This window comes from Mustela nivalis (assembly GCF_964662115.1).
Source record: "Mustela nivalis genome assembly, chromosome: 3".
Lineage (NCBI taxonomy): Eukaryota > Metazoa > Chordata > Mammalia > Carnivora > Mustelidae > Mustela > Mustela nivalis.
Window position 1 is genome coordinate 91,971,708 of NC_139022.1, and position 25,478 is coordinate 91,997,185.

Sequence of the window (25,478 nt, forward strand, 5' to 3'; positions counted from 1 at the left end):
TACAACCAAAATGTAATCATCCCTTTCCCAAAAGGTGATAGATCCTCAGTCTGCTTAATTACTACATCCAGCTCCAGTTCAAGATAAAGTCCATTCTTCCACTAGTTTTACATGATCTTTTATCAAATTATGCAACCTGTGGACTCAGTTTGTTTTTAACCTGTATAAAATAATGGAGGCAAGAGAGAGGAAAGAAAATGGAAATCGGTTAAAATATATAAATTATACATGACATAGAAAGGAATCATGGTGCAGCTCTCTCAATGCCAGAACTAAAGCATAGAACTTTAAGGCTTTACTTCATGTTCTCATTCATTCAAGTGCTTAATGTCCTTCATCCTGTATTGATCCAAACATTCACCTTTAGGAATCAGAAACCATGATGGTCCTATCTGTGTAGGATTTCAATAGTCTTCTGTTAACTTTCGTTTATTTATTTTGTTATGGAAAATTTCTAGCATATATGAAAGGAGAGAGTGGTATTCAGCAACTATCAGTCATAACCAGTCTTGTTTCATCTCTAACCCCACCCACCCACTGAGGATGATTTTGAAGCAAATCCCGGAAGTGTATTATTTCATTCATTATTGTTTATATCTCTAAAAATAGAGACTTTATTATCTCACGCAATAATTCCTGATATTAAATACCACTTGGTGTTCAAATTTCCATCTTTGTCTCATAAGGGTTACTTAATGATCAGTTTTTGTGACTTAAAATTTAGTAAAGTGATACATATACTGTATTTATCATCAGCTCAGAACTTATCCTGCTTCGTTTAGGACAGCATGTTTCCCTCATGAGGTAGTGTATTATAGCTACTATCATAACTGAGTCTTCAACAGATCATGCTTCTATAGGTGAAGGGATACATAAGAGTGGTGCCTTGGACATCTACCAATTAATTGCATTCTTTTGACATTGAGTAAATTCCTTGATCAGAAGCAATATTGCATGGGATACCATGGAACTATCTATGTGAGGCATTCAACAATTCTAAGAATGATAATACTGATAAAATGGTTATTTGGGAAAAGCATATCCAAAATCAAAAAGGGTGTCTCTTCCAGTATGGAAAAATCAGTGCCCCTTCCATGAAGAGGTTCAGTGTAGCTGCCTTATTCCTCCAGGCCCAACTACAGAAATAGGAAGGCTCCGATTTAATGACCCTTCATAGGAAGCTGGCTTCCACATGACACTACAGAAGCCTGAAACTAGAAGTGCCTGGACATTCTCCTCTGGAGAGCTGAGATACAGGCCTGTGATCTAGGTTTGGCCATTCATATTGTCCTACTTGAGGCTGCTACTTGTTAGTATAGTGTAAGTTTGAAACACATATAAATCAAGTATTTCTAAATTTTGATTGCTGTTTTGTAGAAGCCATCCTGATGTTCACAAATACAGTGTGGAGACTGTACAGTGGTATCCTCATGACACCGGCATGTTTACATCAAGCTCCTTTGATAAAACTCTGAAAGTGTGGGATACAAATACATTACAAGTAAGTATATATTATATTAAAACCTTTCCAAAGGGGAATTGAACCCTAAACCATTTTAGTGTGATTACTTGCCAAGATGTTATATATGTGGTGGTTAAGGAGAGCTAGACTGCTTGAGTCCACGTCTTGGCTCTGCAGCTGACTAGCTCTGTGACATAGGCAAGTGTCTGCACCTGTTTCAGTTTCCTCACTTGTGAATGGGGCTAGTGATTATATCTTATAGAATGGTTGTAAACATGTTGACATATGTAAAGCACCTGGAACAATGGTTAGCATATTGTAAGTGCTCAAAAAACACTTGTTATTATTATCTTTATTATTTGAACATTATTGTCTAGTGATCTAAGGAAGAAAATTGGATTTATCAACTATTGACCTAAAACCTTAAAAAAAAATTACTAATACTATTGCTTAGTAAAGGTAGACACTAAATAATAAAGGTAGATAATAAAAGGGCACCTAGGTGGCTCAGTTGGTTAAGTGTCTGCTTTTGGCTCATGTCATGATCCCAAGGTCCTGGGATGGAGCCTACATCCAGCTCCCTGCTCAGCGGGGAGCCTGCTTCTCCTTCTCCTTCTGTCTTCTGCTCCACCTGCTTGTACTGTCTCTCTCTTCCTCTCTCTGTGTCAAATAAATAAATAAAATCTTTAGAAGAAAGATAGATAATAAAAAATAGTTATTATGATATTTGGTTAAATTTATATATCTAATGCTAATCCTTTCTCTGAATTCTAGTCCCATGTGTCTCTACCTGTCTACTAAACAAACCTCTCTTACTTGAATATAGGTCAATCTCCTCAAGTGTAACAGGTTCAAATTGAACATGATCACTCCTCACATCCATTTCGTTCTCAAATCTTAGCAGTTCTTTCTTTAAACTCTCCCATGTTTTCTTCTCTTTCTCTCACCAACAACACTGTACATCTAGACTACTCCTAAAAACTCGTAAGGAGTATTCCTGCATTACTTTGCTTACCATATTTTCCATGGTAAGTTCTACCCCAGAGCTAACCTTAACTTATAAAGTGGTTTCATTGTGCCTCTACCCAAAACCTCTAAGGACTTCCATTGTCTTAATTCATCTTGGTGTTCTAAGTTATCTCACCCTCAACCTCTACTCCCTCAACCTTAGCTTCTGCCTCTTTTCCACCTAAATTATTTGATGTCTCTAAATGATCTTTTGTCTTCTGATCACATCTTGATTGTATGATAGTCCCTTTCTCAAGTTCCTTTCCCTGTTCAACTATTTTATCTCTTAATTGTCCAAATTTTGTATCCTTTAACCAACATCTCCACATTTTGTGTTTCCCCCCTCCCCTACCAATCAGCTCATGACCCTGAGATCAACTTTACCACTTTATTCTGTTTCTGTGAGTTTGACAATATTTTATTGTGTATTACTTACATGTGAAATCTACATAATATATAATAGTTATCATTCTGTGACTTATTTCACTTAGCATAATGCCCTTAAGGTCTATCTTTGTTGTCATAAATGGCAAGATATCCTCCTTTCTTGCGGCTGAATAATATTCCATTGTACAAAAATACCATATCTTTTATGTCTCTTCATACACTCATGGATACTTAGGTTGTTTTGATGACTTGGCTGTAATAAATAATGATGCAATGAACATAGGGGAAAAGATATCTCTTCAGGATAGTGCCTTTGTTTCCCTTGGATATATAGCTAGAGGTGGAGTTGCTGAATCATAAGGTAGTTTTTAATTTTTTGAGAAACCTCCCTTCTGGTTTCCATGGGCTGTACAAATACACATTCCCACCAGCAGTGCACAAGGGTTCTCTTTTCTCCATACCCTCACCAACACTTGTTACCTTTTGTCTATTTTATATTAGCCATTCTAACAAGTGTGAGGTGATAGCTCACTGTGGTTTTGATTTGCATTTCCCTGATGATTAGTGATAAGTACTTTTTCATGTACCTAGTGGCAACTTGTATGTCTTCTTTAGAAAAATGCCTATTCACTTCCTCTGCCCATTCTTTAAATTGGATTGTTCATGGTTTTTGGCTATTGAGTTGTATGAGTTCTTTATATATTTTGGATGTTAACCCTGTATCAGAACACATGATTTGCAAATTTTTTCTCCATTCAGCAGGTTGTCTTTTTGTCTTGTTGGTGGTTCCCTTGCTGTGCAGAAGATTTTTAGTTTGATGTATAGTTCTACTTGTATATTTTCCCTTTGCTGCCTTTGTTTTTGGTGTCAAATCCAAAAAATCATCACGCAGAGACTGGTAACAGGGAGCTTACTGCTTTTGTTTTCTTTTGGAGTTTTATGGTTTCAGGTCTTAGATTCAAGTCTTTAATCTAGTTTTTTAAAGACTTATTTGGAGCCCAGCTCATGACCCTGAGATCAAGAGTTGGACACTTAACGAACTTAGCCACCCAGGCACTCCTCAAGTCTTTAACCTATTTTGTAATTTATTTTTGTATGTGGTGTAGGAAAGTGGTCCAGTTTCACTCTTGCCTGTTGCTGTCTGATTTTCCTAATGCTCTTTCATGAAGAGACTCTCTTTTCCCCATTTTACATTCTTGGCTCCTCTCTCATAAATTTATTGACTATATATGCACAGGTTTAATTTCTGGGCTCTCTATTCTGTTCTGTTGATCATTGTGTTTGTTTTTATGCCAATACCATATTGTTTTGATTACTGTAGTTTTGTAAAATAGTTTGAAATCAAGAAGTATGATACCTATAGCTTTTTTCTTCTTTCTCAAGATTGCTTTAGCTATTCGGGATTTGGTGGTTCCATACAAATTTTAAGATTTATTTTTCTGTTTCTATAAAAATGCCACTGGAATTTTGATAGCACTTGCACTGAATCTGCAGATTGCTTTCGTTAGTATGGACATTATATATGTTAATACTTATAATCCATGAGTATGGAATACCCTTTCATTTATTTGTGTCTTCAGTTTCTTTCATCAATATCTGATAATTTACAGTGTGTATATCTTTTACCTACTTGGTTTAATTTATTTCTAGGTATTCTATTCTTTTTGATGCAGCTATAAGTGGGATTATTTTCTTAATTCCTCTTTCTGATAGTTCATTATTGGTGTATAGAAACACAACAGATTTTTATATATTGATTTTTATATCCTTCAGCTTTCTTGAATTTGTTTATTAGTTCAAAGAGGTTTTTGGTGGACTATTTGGGGTTTTCTGTACATACTATCATATGATCTGTAAATAGAGTTCAAGTTCTCCTTTAGTTTTGTGCTTTTTTTCTTTGTTTCATTACCCAGCCCAGGATTACTTCCTTTTCTTTTTTCTTTTTTTTTTTTAGTGCTATTTATTTTAGAGACAGAAAGAGAAAGAGAGAGAGAGAGCAGGAGCAGGAGGGGTAGAGGGAGAGGAAGGGAGAGAGAGAATTCTCCAGGAGACTCCACGCTGAGCATGGACCCGGACATGGAGCTCTATCTCGTGACCCTGAGATCATGACCTGAGCCAAAACCTAGAGTTGAAAGCTTAACCTACTGTGCCACCCAGGCATCCCCTGGCTAGGGCTTCCAATGCCAAGTTGAAAAAAAGTGGTAAGGTATGGACAACCTTGTCTTTTTCCTGATCTTAGAAGGAAAACAATCTTCAAGGAGAACCTATCAGCTTCTCCTTGTTGAAGAAGAGGTGAGATTAGCTTGTGGGCTTATGAGATAAGCTTATATAGGCTTATCACCTATCTATCTGTGTGTGTGTGTGTGTGTGTGTGTCTGTCTGTCTGTATTCTTTATTACGTTGAGATCTTTTGCCTCTGTATTTGTTTTTTTCAAGAAAAAAATGCATCATACTTTATAATAAAAGTCACTCTTCATTCCTGATTCTTTAAAAATTCTTAACATTCTAGGAACATAAGGGAAATTCCTTAATTTAGTAAGGATTATCTTTTTTTTTTTAAGGATTTTATTTATTTGTTTGACAGACAGAGATCACAAGTAGGCATAGAGGCAGGCAGAGAGAGGGGGAAGCAGGCTCCCTGCTGAGCAGAGAGCCGGATGCAGGGCTCAATCCCAGGACCCTGGGATCATGACCTGAGCTGAAGGTAGAGGCTTAACCCACTGAGACACCCAGGCACTCCAGGAGTATCTATTTTTTTAAAACACACCTAAAGCAAACTTTTTGTTTGTTGGTAAATTGTTGAGAGCTTTCCCTTTTGAGTTATCTCTATTATCCCCTCCCTTTAACATTATATGGGAAGTCCTAGGCAGTAAAATAAAGTAAGAAAAAAAAAAAAGAGAGAGAGAGAGAAATGAAAGGAATTTAAACTGTCATTCACAGATGACATGATTGTGAGCATAGAAAATCCAAAGGAATCTCTAACCAATTATTAAAATTAAAGTAAACTTAGCAAAATTGCTGGATATAAGGTTAGTTGCATTTCTGAATTTGAGACACAAAGAATTTTGAATTTGGGAGTATTATCATTAACAATTGCATCAGAAATCATCATATTCCTAGTAAGAAATTGAAAAGTGTACAAGAGGGCGCCTGGGTGGCTCAGTGGATTAAGCCGCTGCCTTCGGCTCAGGTCATGATCTCAGGGTCCTGGGATCGAGTCCCGCATCGGGCTCTCTGCTCAGCAGGGAGCCTGCTTCCCTCTCTCTCTCTCTCTGGCTGCCTCTCTGTCTACTTGTGATTTCTCTCTGTTAAATAAATAAATCTTTAAAAAAAAAAAAAAAGAAAAGAAAAGTGTACAAGACCACTCAACACCACACCGATAACTATAGAATAATTATGATACAAGTCAAGATTTAAATAAATGGTGGGATATACCATATTCAAGAGTTAGAAAGGTCAGTATTGTAAAGGTACTAGTTTTACCCCGAGTGATCTATAGAATCAGTGCATTTCTAATAAAAATATTCACAGGACTCTTTTTTATGAAAGTGGGCTAAGACCATAAATTTAATTACACTAATTAAGGTGGTGTGGTATCAATAGAAGTAAAAAAAAACAAAAACAGTGTAACAGGATAATCAAGAAACACACCTTACGGGACGTCTGGGTGGCTCAGTTGGTTGAGCAGCTGCCTTCAGCTCAGGTCATGATCCCAGCGTCCTGGGATCGAGTCCCACATCAGGCTCCTTGCTCAGCAGGGAGCCTGCTTCTCCCTCTGCCTCTGCCTGCCATTCTGTCTGCCTGTGCTCACTCTCTACCCCTCTCTCTCTCTGATAAATAAATAAAAAATCTTAAAAAAGAAAAAGAAAAAGAAAAAAAAGAAACACACCTTACATATACCGTCATTTGATTTATGACACAAGTAACCCTGCATTATGTTGGGGAAGTAATGGCTTTGAGAAAGATTGATAAATCGAACTACATTAAGATTAGGAAGCTCTGTTCATCAAAAAACATTAAGAGAGTAAAAAAGTAGGCCATGAATTCAGTGGGAGATGATATATGTGACAGATGCATACATCTGAAAAAAGACATATATAAATTATATAAAAAATAGAAAAATTAAAAGACTGGAAACCCATAGAGAACTAGGCAGCAGAATTTTTTTTTTAAGATTTTATTTATTTATTTATTTGAGAGAGAGAGAGAGAGAGAGAAGCATGGGGCTCCATCCCAGGAACCTGAGATCAGGATTAGAAATCAAGAGTCAGGGGCACCTGGGTGGCTCTCAGTGGGTTAAAGCCTCTGCCTTCGTTCAGGTCCTCCCAGGGTCCTGGGATTAAGCCCCACACTGGGCTTTCTGCTCAGCAGGGAGCATGCTTCCCCGCCTGCTGTTCTGCCTACTTATGATCTCTGTCTGTCAAATAAATAAATGCAAGCTTAAAAAGAAAGAAAGAAAGAAAGAAAGAAGTCAAGAGTCAGGTACTCAACCGGCTGAATTACTCAGGTACCCCCAGGCAAAACATTTGCTTAGGCACTCTATAAAAGAGGATATCTAAATAGCTAATAAATAAATACACTCAGCTTCTTAATTGAGCATGTAGATACTTTAAATCCACAATGAGGTACCTTTCTACATCCTCCAGAATAGCTAAAATTAAAGGATCTGATAAAAAATAACAAGTGTATCTGTTGCTGTTGAGATTACAGTTGGTAAACAGATATGGTATCAACTGAGGGTTTCTTGTTACCTAGAAGATACACTTTTGAGTATATAAATGCATACATATGTGTACCAAGGGACGTTTATAAGAATGTTCATAGCAGCACTATTCATGATAACCAAAAACTGGAAAAAATTCAAATGTCCGTTACCAGTCAAATGAAATCTGGCACATTTTACATTGAAATACTATCTAGCAATGACAAGGGAACACTCAATTCTATATCAATAAAATGTATGAATTTTATATAATATAGAACAAAATAATCAGACACAAAATAGTACTTAATATATAATTCCTATTCAAAAATTGGCAAAACTAAAGTGATAGGAGTCAGTATGGTGGTTATCTTTCTTGGTAAGGGTTGAAAGAGGGTGTAGGGAGCTTTTTGGGGGTGTTGTAATAGAAAGTTTGTAATGTTCTGTGTTATAATGCAGGTGGTGGTTACTTTGTAAAAGTTCACTTCGTGAAAATTCATTGAGCTGTACCCTTATGATCTGTATACTTTTCTGTATGTTACTTATACTTCAGTTAAAAATGTGGTTTAAAGATTAATAGCCCGTACCATACATTTGCATTTTCTTTCATTAACATTGACTTCTTTTTAGAAATCTAAGAAAAAATATTTTGATTTCAAATTTTCTTTAGAACATAAATGGTTTGCCAACCAAAAATAGTGTTTTGTGGGGGTGTCTGGCTGGCTCAATTAGTAGAGCATGTAACTTTCAATCTTGGAGTTGTGAGTTTGAGCCCCACATTGGGTGGAGTGATTACTTAAAAAATAGTATTTCATGAATTCATAGTTCTATCTGATAGGCAAAGCATTTTATTGATAAGAACTTTGAAAATATTCGATAAGAAATAATTTCTTGTGCATGTGCTAGGTACAAAGAAAAATTAAGAGGGCATGATATTGTCCTTTTCCACATCCTCTAACCCTGTCACTAATTTTTCCTATTAATGCACATATTATATATCTATCATACTTTTACTTCATCTGAGCTTTCCATAAATGTGTTTTTATGTGTTTTATAGACTTCTCTGTTACACATTAGGGTAAAAAACAACTTTTTCTCATTCTGAGTTTTCTTAAAATTTTGGATAATGGAATATAAATCAGAAAATACAGATGTCGGTATCCAGGTCATGTTCTCTAGAAATGAGTAAGATTCGTGGATATATTCAACAGTATGTATTCAATTTCTGTTACATGTTAAAGCTGGGGATTCATTGCCAAGGAGCTTCAGGTTAGCAAAGAAAACAAGTGAAGGCCAGAAGGGACTATCATGATGAAAGTGTACAGTGTTTTAGCAGGATCACCTAACCTATGGAGAATCAGGGAAGGCTTTGTAGAGCAAGTGGTGCTCTGGCTTTTGGCTGAAATGAAGGATGATGAGTCCATAGAAGGAGGATAAGAGTTCCAGTCCTTGGAACAACATGAGAAAACTCTTTGGGGTAACAGTGAATGTGACATTTTTAAAAACAGAAAGGTACTCACAGTGGCCAGAGTGCCAAAGGAGAGTAGCCAGAGATAAAGCCCAATAGGTAAGCAGTGTCTGTATCATGAGGGGCCTTGTTATTTTTATTTTTATTTTTATTTTTATTAAGTAGGTTTAATATTTTCCTAGGAGAAGAAGCTAGCTTTTTAATAGTCTAAGCGGTGGCCAAAAATGAAAACAACAAATTGCCGTTTTAGGTGAAACAGTCTGGATATGTTTCCAATTGGCTTTAAGGTAGCAAGAGGAGAGTCAAAGAGACCAGGGAGGAGGTTGCAGTAATCCAGGCAGGAGTGAGTAGATCCTTGCTTGACTGGAGTAATGGCAATGGGATAAATAGATATGAGAGGATTACAGACATTTGACAGGAGTTGCAAGTTGATAAGCTATCAAAAGTAGTGAAAAATCAAGAATTTCAGGGAAATGCAAATCAAACCCACAGTGATATGATCATTTCATACCTTTTAGGATTGCTGTAATCAAAAAGACAGTAACAAATGTTGAGTAGGATATGGATGAACTGGAACAATCATAAATTACTGGTGGGAATGTAAAATGGTATACAGCTGTTTTGGAAAACAATTTCTGGAAAGGTAAAACATATATTTAGCATATGACCCAGGAATTCCCAAAGCAAAATGAAAACATAACTTCATTATACCCAAAGCAAAATGAAAACATAACTTCACACAAAACTTTTAGACAAGTGTTCATAGTGGCATTATTCAGAATGACCAAAGAGTCTAAACAAATAAAATGTTCATCAACTGATGAGTGGGTAGCCATCAAATGTAATATTATTCAGCAATAGAAAGAAGTGAAGTACTGATACATGTTAGTGTGGATGAACCTTAAAAACATCATGCTGAATGAAATGAAAAAACAGTATGTTACATGAAAGATTGCAGAAGACCACAGATTGTATAATTCCATGTCTGGAACATCAAGAAATAGGCTAATTTATAGAGACAGGAAGTAGATTGGTAGTTTCCTAGGGGAGAGGGTAGGAAGAAATGGGGAGTGCCTGTTGATGGGAATGGGGTTTCTTTTTGGTGTGATAAAAATGTTCTGAAGTTGATTTTGGAGATGATTGTACAACTCTGAATATACTAAAAACCATTAAAGTACATACTTTGAATGAGTGAATTGTATTTCAACTATAGCTCAATAAAGCTATTATTTAAAAAGAGCAAGAATTATTCTCAAGTTCTCTATGTTGGGCAGGTGGGTAGAATATATTGTTATTTGCTAAGATAGAGAAATATTAGGGAGGTATTGAGTTGAATTTTAGATTTGTTAAATTTGAAGGATTCATAAGAAATCCAAATGAAGATAATCCAGGAAGTGAGCTATACATATCTGGTTTTTAAGAATGTGGTCTACACAGAAAATTTAGATTTGTGTCACCACCATATAGGTGGCAGTTGAAGAGAAGAGTACATAGAACAAAACTTTGGGAAGACCAAGATTAATAAGACAGGTAAAGGAACCAAAGCCTGTAAAAGATAAGAGTAAGAGGAAAATCAGGAGTATGTGATATAATGGAACCGGTGAAAGAGATTGTTTTAAGGAAGATGGAGTAATCAGCTGTGTTGAATGTTACTGACAGGTTAGGTAAGATAAGGTCTAGACTAGGTGATGGTAGCTATCAGTTTTATGGGAAGAGTAGTGTGAATGGGAGTAGTGGAGATAAAAATAAGATTGTGGTAAGTTAAGAAATTCGGGAGCTAAGAAATGAGAGCCAAAGTTTGGATTCGAAGAAGAAGAAGAAAGAAAATTAATTAGGGATAGAGCATGAAAGGTTTTTCTTTTCCTGTCTTGGGGAGAGGGTTGCTGTTAAGATGAAAGAAACGTGAACATTTTTTAATGCTGATGGTAATGAGCTGGTTTGGAAGCAGAGTTTTTAAGTGTCCTGGAGATAAAGGAGATGATGTGTAGCATGAGATAGTGCTGAGGGGGATCTGAACACAGGTAGGGATATTAACTTTAAATATGAGGAAGGATAGTTTTTCCATGATAACAGGAACAAAGAAGGAAGAAGGATAAGTGGAAGCAAATGTGTTTGTAGATTTGTTGATAAGACATATTCAGTGAATTTTCATTGAATGACTTTCTGATTCCTCTTTGTAATCAAAGATCAGATCACTTATTATGACCAAGTGGTGATATCCGTGGATAGTGTGGAAGTTTGAAATAGCTGTGAATATTGCAGAGAATAGTAGTGAAATATAATAGGACTGGCAGTCAATACTGAAAGTCAGCACTGATGAATGATCTTTTATAGTGATGGCAGTTTGCTTTACTGTAAGAATCTCTTCTCTTGGGTTAAAGTAGAGGTCAGCTGGGCCCATGGCCTCATTCTTTGGAGGGGGGGGCTCTTTCTTGTTTATGGCTGCTTTGACCTTACAGTGGCAGAAATAAGTAGGTGGTAATGACAGAAATGAGTAGTAGTCCTCAAAGCCTGAAAAATATTTCGTCTTACCCATTACAGAAAAAATTTGCTGACCTCTGGTGTAGATCAGTGTGGATAAAGGTACAGAGAAGGCAGACATTTGGAGTCATCCAAAGTTAAAGTCTCCACGGAGTGAAAGAATTAATGACAAAGGAGTTGGAGATATGGTGGGATGCAGTATTGAACCTCTGAATCCATGCTAAAGAAGGAAAAAAAGCAAAGATAGGAGGAACTGATAGGAGTTTTGGGTTATATTTGGATGTCTTGGAAATAGTTGGGAAAAACTAAAATGAAAACGGTAGAAGATTATGGTCATACATTGAAATTGCTAATGTATCATACCTGAAATGTATGAGTTTGAAGAAAGAATGAGTATAGGTGATGAGAGTGCTGGGATACGGTAGCTGAGGTTGAATGGGACTGAGAGGCAGAGTACTAACTGGATCACCTGTGTAGACGATGAAGTTCCCCAGACTGGAGTAGTGAGGAAGATGGTGAACCAGGTGGTTGTCTTTTCTTCATCTCTCGAATTTATTAGAGAAAAACTGTTTCTCTCATAAAAGGGACAGAGTGCAATAAATAACATAGGATTTATATTTTTTAAAGATTTTATTTATTTATTCATGAGAGAGGCAGGCAGAGGGAGAAGTAGGCTCCCCACTGAGCAGGGAGCCCAGTGTGGGACTGGATTCCAGGACCCTGGGATCAAGACCTGAGCCAAAAGCAGACACTTAACCAACTGAGCCACCCAGGCACTCCAATAACATAGGATTTAAAATTAACAGGTTTTTGAGGGTATCACATTCCTATGTGTAAGTCAAATAAATCGCTAATGTTCATTTAAAAATTGGTAACAATGTGGAAATAAATAAAATGTTTACTGATTTTGTGACTATAATTAAAACTTTAAAATTTTTAATGTCTTTTGATTATCAGACTGCAGATATATTTAATTTTGAAGAAACCGTTTATAGTCATCATATGTCTCCAGTTGCCACCAAACACTGTTTGGTAGCAGGTTTGTACCTATACTCTTTTTCTTTTCAACATTTTGAAACTTGCTTGCTCTTATTACCTAGTTAGTTTTAATATGGATATTTAAACCCAAATGAACATAATTTTTTTTTAAAAAAAGCTCAAGTATATGCTATATTTACATTCAGTTTTATTGGTATTGTGCAAGTCAGGCACTGTGCTAGTGGCTAGGATTCAAAGATTAAGAAAGTATATTTTTGTTCCCTAAGGAGTTAATTTTCAGCCACCAAAATTTCAAAGATTTTACATGAACAAAATTTGGTAACTTTTTCAGTCCAACACAATTTAAAAAATGGAAATTATTTTCTTTTCCTTTGTTTATTGTGTTTATTCAAATTAAACATCCATTTTTATGAAAGCACCTACAAAAAGAATTTTTATGTGTGACGAAGAAAAGTGTTTTTCTGGTATCTGGTATCAAGTCCCTATGATTCCTTTATTTGTTTGGCACTGCATGAATGTCTTCACCTGCAGACACTAGTCAGTTGCATCATGTGTAGAGAAGAGCTGGGCACTAACTTGTCCTCAAGGTCCACTCAGACTGTCGCCAGAGTCTCTGGAAGTGTATCATTAATATGGAAAGTCTGAGGCATTAAGTAAAGTTATTTGATATAGTAAAATAGCATAGAATCGTGCATATACATTGTAGCAATGCAGATTTCCTGGTTGTGATACTGTGGTATAGTTACCTAACATTAACAGTGGTTGGGACAACATGGGTGAAGTGTACACAGGGTCTCTCTGTCCTATATTTGCAACTTTCTGTGAACCTATTATTTCAAAATTAAACATTAGACGATAATGTAATAATACAGCTCTCTTAGTGGTAAGGTATAACTGCAATTACATTTTCTAATTATAAACATTTAAAATGATTTGAAGTATATTTTTGGCGTACTTTTTTTATATTTCCGTGTGGATACAGAGAAGATATTATGTGTGATTCATAATAGTAGTTTCTTGTTTCCTTTTGGTGATGATTTATAAGAAAATTATCTTAAACCATTTTTGTTTTTGTTTTTACAGTTGGTACTAGAGGGCCCAAAGTACAACTTTGTGACTTAAAGTCTGGATCCTGTTCCCACATTTTACAGGGTATTTTTTTTTTATTTGAAACAACAACTACTTTGAGTAAATCATTCAATAAAAAGAAACATTACTAACAATGTATTCTTTGTAACTGACATGACTGATGTATTTTGTGCTAGTTGTTAAAAGTCAACAGGGAAATAAAGATCCTTCTGTGCATTATTCTTATAAAACTGAACTATTGAGGAGACATTTATATAAACAATACCCATAGGGTAAACTCAAAGGATATGGGAAGTCTAGCTGAAAATCTTATCTTATTTCTACATTTAAAAAAAAATTATTTATGAAACTTACATTGGTCCATTTGTCTTATGGGCATTGTTTAGTATTGCTCTTGCTAGGTGCTTTTTTTCCCCTGAATGCAAATATTTTAGAAAAAGCTATTAAAGTAATATTTTGGTTAAGATATATTAATTTGAATATTTTTGCTACTTATCAGTATTAGATCATCGATTCTAAACAATGGAAAGATGGCTTGTAATTTGGAAATTTACATTTTTACTCATCCCCGAAAAACACATAATATGTCAAGAGAATTTTGTGAAATGGACAACATTTGTTTTAAATTGTCATGAATCTCTAGTAGTATAAGTTAGGTCGATGAAAATACCTACTTTGAATAGTTCATCTAGGCAAAAATGAATTAAAATGCTGAAGTCAATTATCCAATGAATGTGCTTTCTAGAAAAGAAATTTTATCCAAATGCTTTCTACAATCATGAATTTTTAAAAAAAAAATTCTATTATAACTTTCTGAAAAGTTAGAAGTCATTTTTTATTCTCTAGAATGTTTAACTTGTATGGTTTGCTGCAGTGGTTTTTTTTGTGGTAGATACAAGTAAATGAGCTTAAGCTATATTACTTAATGGTGGATTCACTTTTGAATCTAACAGCTGTATTAAAAAAGATTCATTTGCTCTTTCCAATGCGAAACCAGGCCATTTATAATGAGATAACATGTGTGAGAAATGCCGCACAGACTTCATATTAATATTTAAACATAGATTATTATAAATGTGAAAAAGTAATGATCATATCAATTTATGTTTAGTAGTCTTGACTTTCTTCAAAATCAGACATATTTAATTACACTGTGTCTTTTGATTTTTCAAGTATTTACAGACTTTTCATACAGTTATATTTGCAGGTCACAGACAAGAAATATTGGCAGTTTCCTGGTCACCTCGTTGTGAATATGTCTTGGCAACTGCAAGGTAACATGCAAATTATTTGGTTTTGAAGTTAATAATTAATGATAAAAATTTCAAAAACACTATTTTTTAAGATGCATATTTAGTTATTAATTAGGCCCTTTAAATAATTGAGTTACAATTTTTAAGTCCTGTCACTACATATCTTGAAGCGCTCACCTTTTAAAACACAGAAAACAAGAGAATCTCTAGCAATGCAAATCTACTAGTACTACCTGTAAAAAAAAGTATGTTGCTATTTTTTTCTACCCGAGTATAAGTCTTAATTTTAAAACAGTAGCATTTCAGTTCATTTTCTTTAATACAGAATTATTTTGAATCTGATTCAACATTTATTAATTGATTCAATTTAATAATATGTAATGACTACCTACAATGAGCCAAGCAATTTAGTCCCCAGAGAAGCTTCTGTTAATAGTTTATAGAATGTGATATTAAGATCTATGCTTTCTGAAATAGAACAAGTCTAGAATAAAGCTGTAAAAAGACTGCCTAAGGAGGTGTGAAGGTGAAAAGCTAGGTGCTGGTTGTGGGTCCATGATAGGGCAGATTTATATTATTCATGCCTTACTTGGTTTTCCTCAAACCATGGGAAAGCTAAGAGGCTTTCAGTTCTCAGATGGACCTAGTAATCATGTTAGGAATCAGATAAGTCCAAATTTTATCTGTTTCAGAAAGTACTTAAATCCTCAGACTCATCCCATTGTAGACTTTTCCCCAAGCTGAAAAGAAAGAAAACCATTTTGAAAATGGGAAATGCTAGATTTTTGCTTGCTTTTCTAATTGGCTAGCTTTGATGGTGATCTGTGAAAAGAATCAAGACTACAGGAAGAAATAAGCCCTGTACCTACAGAAAAAAGATTTATTTAGAAATAGGCTTATAAAATGTGTTGTATTGCTCTTTGTAATTAAAGAGATCTGGATAAACCCAATTTGTTAGAATATTGTTGAGGTCCTTTTTGAGAACATGATAGCATTAGTTAAAGTGATATTTTTTTTAGGAGTAGTTGAAATTGATATGTGATCATGGTTTTTTGTCTTTATTCTTTTCACATACTTGAGATAAAAATAAGTGTCAGAATTCTAAGAGACATTAAAGTTAATTCTTGTATATCTTGCAAAGATTGATTTGAGTATAGGAAACCAAATATAAATACATTGTCCTTTCTATTACCTTAATTTTTTCATATGAAAACACCAAATTCATGCAAAATGAACTTTTTTTTTTTAAAGATTATTTATTTATTTATTTGACAGAGAACACAAGTAGGCAGAGAGGCAGGCAGAGAGAGAGAGAGAGAGAGAGAGAGAAGCAGGCTCTGCACTGAGCAGAGAGCCCGATGCGGGGCTCTATCCCAGGACCCTGGGATCATGACCTGGGCCGAAGGCAGAGGCTTTAACCCACTGAGCCACCCAGGCGCCCCGAACTTTTTTTTTTTTTTTTAAGATTTTATTTATTTATTTGACAGAGAGAGAGAGAAATCCCAAGTAGGCAGAGAGGCAGGGGGAAGCAGGCTCTCTGCTGAGCAGAGAGCCCGAAGCGGGCTTCCATCCCAGGACCCTGAGATTGTGACTTGAGCCAAAGGTGGAGGCTTAACCCACTGAGCCACCCAGGCGCCCTGAATTCTTAAAGTAAAATTAGTTAGCTGCTTGATTGTCTAGAAAACATTTGAGTAATAAACAATAGAAAGGATGTAGTAAAAAGCTTCCTAAGGGACAAGCTCTAAAACTATCTAATTTTGGTGGAGGAACCATTAAAAACAAAATAAAAATCAGCAGAATTCTGTCCTTGTGATCTAAAAAAAGGTTACCTGTTTGTTTGTTTGTTTGTTTGTTTGTTTTGGCTGTTTTTTTTCCACTGCTTTTTGCTACTTTTGATTTTGAATATTTGATGAAAAGGCAAAAGTTAAACAACCCAAATGTACAAATATATTTGCACTAATACTCTGAGACTTCTGTATGCCATAATACTGGAAAGGTAGGTGAAGAGTACAGTCACTGTCCTAGCTATATATGTCAATGTAACATCTATTTATTCTTAGTGCTGACAGTAGAGTAAAATTATGGGATGTGAGAAGAGCATCAGGATGTTTAATTACTCTTGATCAGCATAATGGAAAAAAGTCACAAGCTGTTGAATCAGGTAATGAAGAATACATTAATATAGAAATATGCCAATGATAGTATTTTTATATTGAAAATTTTTAATTGAAACCAAGTAATTAATGTATAGGACAAGTTGCAAATTTTATTATTTAAAAAATGCCATTCACGATAAATTGATTTCTAAAAGTACATAACTAAATTATGGTTGTCTTTTTTCAAGATAGGAAGAAGTATGTCATTTCATCTACCTCTAAATTTTCAAATGCAGAAACATTTCTGAATTATGTTGTTACTTTTTTTTCCTTCAGTGAGGTCAACTAATACAAATTCATTGCCACTTAGGAAGCTACAGTAAACAAGGAATAGTAACATTTTGTGGCCATTACATGAAAATAGAATTTGTAATTTGTATTACACATGTCAGCTGCTATCCTGGTGATAAAGTACCTCAATTTCATTTTTCCAATAGAATTTAATTTCTTTTTTTTTTTTTTAACATTTTATTTAGTTATTTGAGAGAGAGTGTGTTGCATGCATAGCAGGCATTGGGCAGAGGGAGAAGGAGAGAGAATCCTAAGCAGGCTTCTAGCAGAGGGCAGAGACCAATATGGGGCTCTATCCCAGGATCCTGAGATCATGACCTAAATGAAATCAAGAGTCAGACACTTAACGGAGCCACTTATGTGCCCCTAGAATTTAATTTCTGTATAGGATAAGATTCTGATTTAGAATTAATTGTGAACCGGAAAAATCTTAGGATGAACTGTATACAGTTTTATGATTGTTTTAATAATCTTTTTAATTAAATTAATCAGGCTCTTGAGAATTATGCTTTCTCAAATTTGGTCATTTTGAAGGTAATACAAATTTTAAATCAAACTAGAACACTTATTCTTTCCCTGTTGAAGTTTTTTTAAAAATAGTAAATACTAGTATTACTGATTTTTAATAGTCCATGAAATGACTTTTAGATTTTTTTTAAAAATGGAAATATTGGGGCACCTGGGTGGCTCAGTTGGTTAAGCAACTGCCTTCAGCTCAGGTCATGATCCTGGAGTCTCGGGATCAAGTCCCACATTGGGCTCCCAGCTCCAAGGGGTGTTTGCTTCTCCCTCTGGCCTTTTCCCCTCATGCTCTTTCTTACTGTCTCTCTCAAATAAATAAATCTTTTTTTAAAAAATGGAAATATTATATGAGAAATTTGTAAGGTGCTTAATTAAAAAATTTAATATTAGGCATGCATTTAATTGAGTTGTACAGCACAGATTACTCTCTGAAGAAAAATCATATTTGGCAAGATTTCTTCCTCTTTAGTTTTCCTGTTTTTCTCCATTTTTATGGCTCTAATTTATATGGCTTATGATATTCAAATAATCCAAATATAATCAACTTGTATATTTTAAGTAATTCAGGTAATTGCCCTTTAATATGTTTAAATAACTGTAACATCAAGCATTAAGTGTGTGCTCACTGTAATAATAGATTAACTGAATTGTATTTTTCATTGCAGCAAACACTGCTCATAATGGGAAAGTTAATGGCTTGTGTTTTACAAGTGATGGGCTTCATCTCCTTACTGTTGGTACAGATAATCGAATGAGGCTCTGGAATAGTTCCAATGGAGAAAACACACTAGTAAGAGATTGTAAATATCTCCAACTTTTCTTTTTTCTTTTTTTTCTTTTTTTCTGAACTTGAACTCACAGCCCTGTGATCAAGAGTTGCATCCTTTACTGACTGAGCCAGCCAGGTGCCTCTCTCTAACTTTTTGAATATATATTTTTAAAATGGATCTATGAAATATACTTGGTGTTCTTCTGTAGATTTAACTCTTTTCTGGTCTCTGTATTCCAGTTTTCTTTTTATATTTTTTCATTATGTGAACTAATAACTCTCACACAGGACAGTCCACCCTACAATGCTCCCACCACATTCTCCCCACTTAGTGGAGAATTATTGCTCTACTGTGTGTAATGTGAGTGTGCCATATTTCTCAGGTATGTTGGAGAAGAATAAAAGATTGAGAACTGATATAAATTAAACTTATAGTCAAATTTTATTCTCTATATGACTTGTAAACAAAATCTAAGATGAATGTTATAGTACCAGAAGATATGGTATTTTAATACTGAACTAAATGTGTTTTAAATGTGCTAGATTCTTACATGGTATTTAATTTCTAACACTTTTTAAAAATTTATGTTACGGTTCTTACCAGGTGTGCCTGTGGTTTAATAACTTTCAGAATAAGCTAATAAGTTTGTAATTTGGTGGTAATAATAATAGCTAATATTTATTAAAGTGCTTATGTATCAGATACTGTTTTAATAAAAATTAACATAAAACATATACTGAAGCATATAGGATCTTATTTAATCATGAAATCAAGGCTGTGAAGGTAGTTACTCTTATTATACCCATTTTACACATGAGGAAATGAGATATAAATGGTTAGGTAACTTGCCTGAGTTAAAACAGCTTTTTAAAAAGCAACAGAATTTGACTCTAGATTTCACTCTTACCACAGTGGTCATTATACCAAATACCTTATAGCATTTACTTAATACTTTAAGGCAGGTATTGATATTAATCATATTCCTTTCTTTTTTTTTAAAGTATACTTATTAATTTAAGTATTAAGTTAATACTTAATTAAGTATCTTTCCCCCGCATGGGGCTAAAACTCAACAACCCCTAGATCAGGAGTTGCATGCTCTTCTGACTAAGCCAACCAGGTGCCCCATTTCATCTTCCTTTCTTTCTTTTCTTTTTTTTTTTTTTTTAAAGGTTTTATTTATTTATTTATTTGACTGAGATCACAAGTAGGCAGAGAGGCAGGCAGAGAGAGAGGAAGGGAAGCGGGATCTCTGCTCAGCATGCGGGGCTCAATCCCAGGACCCTGGGATCATGACCTGAGCCGAAGGCAGAGGCTTTAACCCTCTGAGCCACCCAGGTGCCCCTCATCTTCCTTTCTTTAACCTTCTTTCTAACTAATTCTCTTTTAGATACTCTAAATATCACTTCTTTTAGTAAATTCTAATTTTACTGTAAGGTCAAAATTGTTCATACTAGAGTTTGCTAATCTCTCATGTACTTTATGAAGTGCTTCTCCATCATATCTCAGACTAGAAACTTGTGCATTGCAAGTTTTAATTTAGAATCTTCCATTCATTATATTTGTATCGTGTTTCTAATCAAGTCACACCTTTCTTTTCTCATTCATTTATTTAATAAGTATTTATTGAGCAAATCTTATTTTCCAGACAATATTATATAGTAGCACACAAAACATAGAAGAGTCCTGTCCTCATGGAACATACATTCTAGGGAGAGGAGGAAAGACATCCATCCATCCATCGAAGGAAATGAAGTGAGCCATCTGATATCTGGGAAGGCTAACATTCCAGGCAGAGGAAGGAAGAAAGGAGAAAGACTCTGAGGCAGGAGTGTGCTTGGAATACCCAGAGAACATCTAAGAGGCTCCTTATGTTAAAATAGAGGATACAAGGGGAAGAGTACTAGGAGATGAGAAACAGAAGGAAACAAACAGGACAGGATATTGGCTTGTAGGCCTTTTTAAGGGCTTAGGCTTTTTCTTGGGATAAAATGGAAAACCACTAAAGACCTTTGAGTGGTGATATGTGGGGGTCACTTTGGAAAGGTAGGTTGGCATCACAGGTGAATGTGATAAGTATAAAGGGTATTGACTGTATATATACATGTTGGGGTGATTTTATTCCATTTTTCTCTCCTTCTTGAGTGTGATGCTCATACCTCATGGGTAGTAGTAAGTCCATATCTTGAGTAGTGTGTTTAGAATGGATAATACATTTTAAAATTGACTTGATCTAAGTAGTCATTCATGCAAAGATGACTAGAATAGCCCAGAAACTCACCTCCAGAGGACACTTAAAGGAACTGGGGACATCAGTCCCAGAAAAAGTAACTCGGTGGAAACACATTGCCTTCAAATATTTAAGGCCCTGTCAGACAGAACTGGAAACAGATTCCAGTCCTGCCATTTAGTAATATGGGACGTTAGTCAGTTTATTTAAGGTGACATTACGAAGGACTACGGTCAGAGTTTTAGTGTCTCCATCTTGTAAATTAGGGTTATTATGTACCTAAACAGTAATTTTAAGGATAAAATGGAAGTATGAAGAGTGGTAAGTTATTAAATTGTTAAATAATTAAATACCTATTAAATAATAGGTATACCATAAATACCTATTTTTATTATGTGATGTTTCCTTATTAATAGTACCCTATTTTCTTTAGTGAGTTTTATTTTATTTTATTTATTTATTTGAGATGGAGTGAGAGAGAGAGAGGGAGAATGAGTGAGCAAAGGGCAAGTGGAGTGGTGCAGAGGGAGAAGGAGAAGCAGGCTCCCCACTAGGCAGGGAACCTGATTCAAGGCTCAATTCAGGGACTTGAGACCATGACCTAAGCCAAAGGCAGACGCTTAGTACTCTAGAGTGTAGTTGGTTCTCCCATTTTATGCTTCTCTTTATGTGTTTTCTTATGCTTCCTTTTTGCTTTTCAGAGGGATTCATCTTTACATCTTTTTTCCTCTTCAGTAGAAACTTCTAAATCTTAAAAATAAATATCAAGAAAAAAGACATAAGTTAAGAAAACTTTATCTAATCCTGACTTTAAAGTTGTAAATATATTTGTTTTCTTTGGGAACTTCTGAAGCTTATTTTTTAATGTTGTCTTTGAGTAATTTTCTTTACTTTTGATCTGGAAATTAGATATTCTGCTTCTTCAGAGATACTTCTGACTAAAGGTTCTGGACCTACCTCAGTAGCTTGTGTGCTGTTTGTTGTTTTGTAATTTGACATATTTATAAAAACAACATTGCCACATTTCCCAAACACTCTTTCTAGTTGTGATTAACATTTTGGAGAAATAATTCCTGTGATAAATTAGAAGCAATATTGGGACTCCTGGGTAGCTCAGTCAGTTAAGCCACTGCCTTTGGCTCAGGTCATGATCCCAGGGTCCTGGAATCAAGTCCCACATCGGGTTCCTTGCTCAGGGGGAGCCTGCTTCTCTCTCCACCTCTGCCTGCCACTCTGCCTGCTTGTGTTCTCGCTCTCTCTTTCTCTCTCTCTGACAAATAAATAATAAAATCCTTAAAAAAAAAACTAGAAGCAGTATTAAATGTGTAAGGATTCTTGGAAAGTCAATAAATTTTACTTAGAATATTTAAAAAATAAAATTTTTAAAAAGTTGTATAATTATTTATAGGTTATATACAAATACTGTTGTGAACCTGTGTTTAATTAAAGGTGAATTTCTTATTTTTTAAATAAAAAAGAAATTAAAAATACAACTTTTCATGTTTTTTTCTCACACCTTATGGATTATGTTGCAGGCTTCTTGAGGTGTGGGAACTGTGCTCTGGAGACCATTGCCTTGGAGAACATAACAAGTAGTTGCAGGAAAAATGCACAGGGAGACAGGTTTTGGTCAACAGAAGAACAAAAAATTCATAATAGCTCTTCTGGTGTTGCCTATTTCAGTTACTGGTATTACCATTCACTATGACCAGTGTCTAGAAATTGGAAGTCTACACTTAATTGTTCTCTGCCCCTTATCCCATGTATTAAATCAACTACACGCTTCTTAATTCTTCCCTCTTAATTGTTTTCGTATCTTTCTTCCCCTTCCAGCTTCATTCTAGCTCCTCATGATCTATTTAATTACTGTAACATTCTTCTAACTTTTTCCAAACTTACCTCCCAATAGAAGTCTTTCACTGTTTCCTCAATACTTCTAGGTTATTAAAATCTGATGCTTTTGCCTTTTGCCCACAAAACTTTTATAAGCTGTATCTTCTAACTCACCAAGCTTTAGGTCTTGCCACTTGCCATATTTTACTCTGTTGTTATTGAACTACTTAAGAGGTTTTTAAAAATACTTTGCTCTTAAGGCTCCTGGGTGGCTCAGTGGTTAAGCTGTGTCTTTGGCTCAGGTTATGATCCCAGGGTCCTGGGATCGAGCCCCACATCGGGCTCTCTGCTTGGCAGGGAGCCTGCTTCCCCCTCTCTCTATCTCTGCGTGCTTCTCTGCCTACTTGTGGTCTCTGTCTGTCAAATAGATAAATAAAATCCTAAAAAAAAAAAAATACTTTGCTCTCTTGCCTTTCCATTCCGAGGCACAGACTCCTGCCTTTGCTTTAAAATAGTGTTCTCCTTCCTATTCTAGCTGCTTCTTGCTTTCAGGGTTCATCTTAGACACAACCTCTCTATAATTCCTCTTGTCTAGCTCAGATGCTTCCAAGTACCCAGTGCTCACTTGTAGTAGAATGTACTGTGATCATCACCTCGGGAATGAAGGAAAACTAATTTACAATAGTGTGGGGTAGTGGTTTTTGATTAAGGCAATCCGGATTTAGTTTCTGATTCTGTCATTTGCTATCCCAAAGACCTTGATCAAAATATTTAACCTTTCTAAATGTTTTTGTGTAATAATGCTGACTGTCTCATAATATTGTTTTGAGTATTACATGAAATAACATGTGCAAAACATTAAGCACATTGATATTTCCAGCAAATATTAGCATTCAATAATATTACCTGTCATTATTATCATTATGCTGATTATTGTTTGACAATAAAATAAGCTACCTTGTGATGGAATCTCTGTGTCACTATAGGTATTCTTTTAGTGACTAGATTATAAATTTCCTGGAACAGTAAAAGGAATTCATAAGGCAGGGAGTTGGATTTGCCATCATCTTTATCCAAAGTCCCATATCTTTCTCCACTATAAAAGTATTTTCAAAGCCTTTATTTACCCCCTTTAAGACATTATAGCCCAAAGTAGCCTCTCCTCTACAGTACTTTCATAATAATATACATCATGCTATTTATTATATATTGGTAAGCATACATAGTCATAAAATGGGAGCCTTAGACAATCAGCTAGTATGTTTGACACATACTGAACATTAGTGAATGATAGATCCTTCCTTTCCTTAATCAGTTACTAGAATTTCCTTCCTCAGGTATTGAAAAGATACGATTTTGAGTCCACAAGTGATTTGATCACAGCAATGATTTACAAAGATTAATAGGACTGTAAGTTGCAGGATGGGGTGGGGAATGCCTAAGGATGAAGATAAGAGAGCTAGTTCAATATTCATACCTCACGTATGGGGCGCCTGAGTGGCTCAGTGGGTTAAGCCGCTGCCTTCGGCTCAGGTCATGATCTCAGGGTCCTGGGATCGAGTCCCGCATCAGGCTCTCTGCTCAGCGGGGAGCCTGCTTCCTCCTCTCTCTCTCTGCCTACTTGTGATCTCTCTCTGTCAAATAAATAAATAAAATCTTAAAAAAAAACATTCATACCTCACTTAATACTTTCCAGTTCATATTTGGGAAAGAATGTGGTAGATTAGAAAGAACTCAGCATTAGGTCCTCTGACAAATGTGAATAAGGCCATCACAGTCTACCAGTTCAGAATTTTTCTAGTGGGAGCAAAGAATTTGTAGTTGTGTGCTTTTTCTCCATTCTCCTTCCCCACTGTCATTCTGCAAGCAGTTACACATAGAGGGTCAGAAATAAGTTATAAGTTAAATAAGTTATACTTTTTAAACATATATGGGAATATATCTAGGGACTTCCTGGATACCTTTATGTTCTAGGTCCCTCATCTACATTATTCCATCTGATTTTTCATAGTAACTCTGGTAAATGATCCTATTTCTATTTAAGAGATTAGAATAATGAAATTCAGAGGCTAAGTCATTCTCGAAAGAGGCAAAAGAAAAGAAAAAGTGAGTGGGGAGTGGAGTGGGTTTCTGCAAACCAAATCTACCAAATTTAACATTTTACTGTTTCATTCTACCACTGATGCAGTGGAATAGCTGGATGCATACGCTCATTTCTGTCACATGTTAACCTGAAGGGTGGATAAGGCAAGTGTAGTATCCACAGATGATCAGCATATATCCATTTGGGCCTCAGTATGCGCTTACAGATAGATATGGATATAGATATACAGATTTTTTTTCTTCTTAAAGATTTTATTAATTTACTTGAGAGAGAGAGTGAGAGAGCATGAGAGGGGAGAAGGTCAGAGGGAGAAGCAGAAGCAGATTCCCTGTGGAACTGGGAGCCCAACAGAGGATTTGATTTCGGGACTCCGGGATCATGACTGGAGCCAAAGGCAGTCACTCAACCAACTGAGCCACTCAGGCACCCTGGTGTGTGTGTGTGTGTGTGTTTTAAGATTTATTTATTTCAGAGAGAGAAGAACTCAAGGAGTGGGAGAAGGGGAGAGAGACTCTCGAGTGGACTTTGCTGAATGCAGAGCCTGAATGCAGGGCTTGATTCCCCAACACTGAGATCATAACCTGAGCCAAAATCAAGAATTGGGAGCTTAACCCACTGAGCCACCCAGGCGTCCATTTATATATGTTTATAATTATACACACACACACACACACACACTCCCAAACGACCTTTACAAAAAGGCAAAAAAATAAATCACTGTCT

At 35.5% G+C, this 25,478-nt stretch overlaps 2 protein-coding genes across 16 annotated transcripts in view; one reads left to right on the top strand and one right to left on the bottom strand.

The window, feature by feature from the left end:
- NDUFAF2 (NADH:ubiquinone oxidoreductase complex assembly factor 2) overlaps positions 1-25,478 on the bottom strand; it is a 357,071-nt gene that overhangs the window by 295,550 nt on the left and 36,043 nt on the right. The gene's annotated exons all lie outside the window — the stretch shown is intronic.
- The window catches only part of ERCC8 (ERCC excision repair 8, CSA ubiquitin ligase complex subunit), a 56,145-nt gene that overhangs the window by 16,080 nt on the left and 14,587 nt on the right, over positions 1-25,478 (top strand). For 4 of the 6 annotated variants that reach the window (XR_014310370.1, XM_082725896.1, XM_082725898.1 and 1 more), the window contains 6 exons: positions 1,378-1,501; positions 12,466-12,547; positions 13,591-13,659; positions 14,804-14,870; positions 16,910-17,010; positions 18,484-18,608. Coding sequence is in view for 5 of the 6 variants with exons in the window: in XM_082725896.1 (XP_082582022.1) it covers positions 1,378-1,501; positions 12,466-12,547; positions 13,591-13,659; positions 14,804-14,870; positions 16,910-17,010; positions 18,484-18,608 (568 nt within the window). In the remaining variant the exon portion in view is untranslated. Of the gene's footprint in view, positions 1-1,377; positions 1,502-12,465; positions 12,548-13,590; positions 13,660-14,791; positions 14,871-16,909; positions 17,011-18,483; positions 18,609-25,478 lie in introns of all 6 variants that reach the window. The other 2 variants (XM_082725895.1, XM_082725897.1) reach the window with 1 other exon arrangement.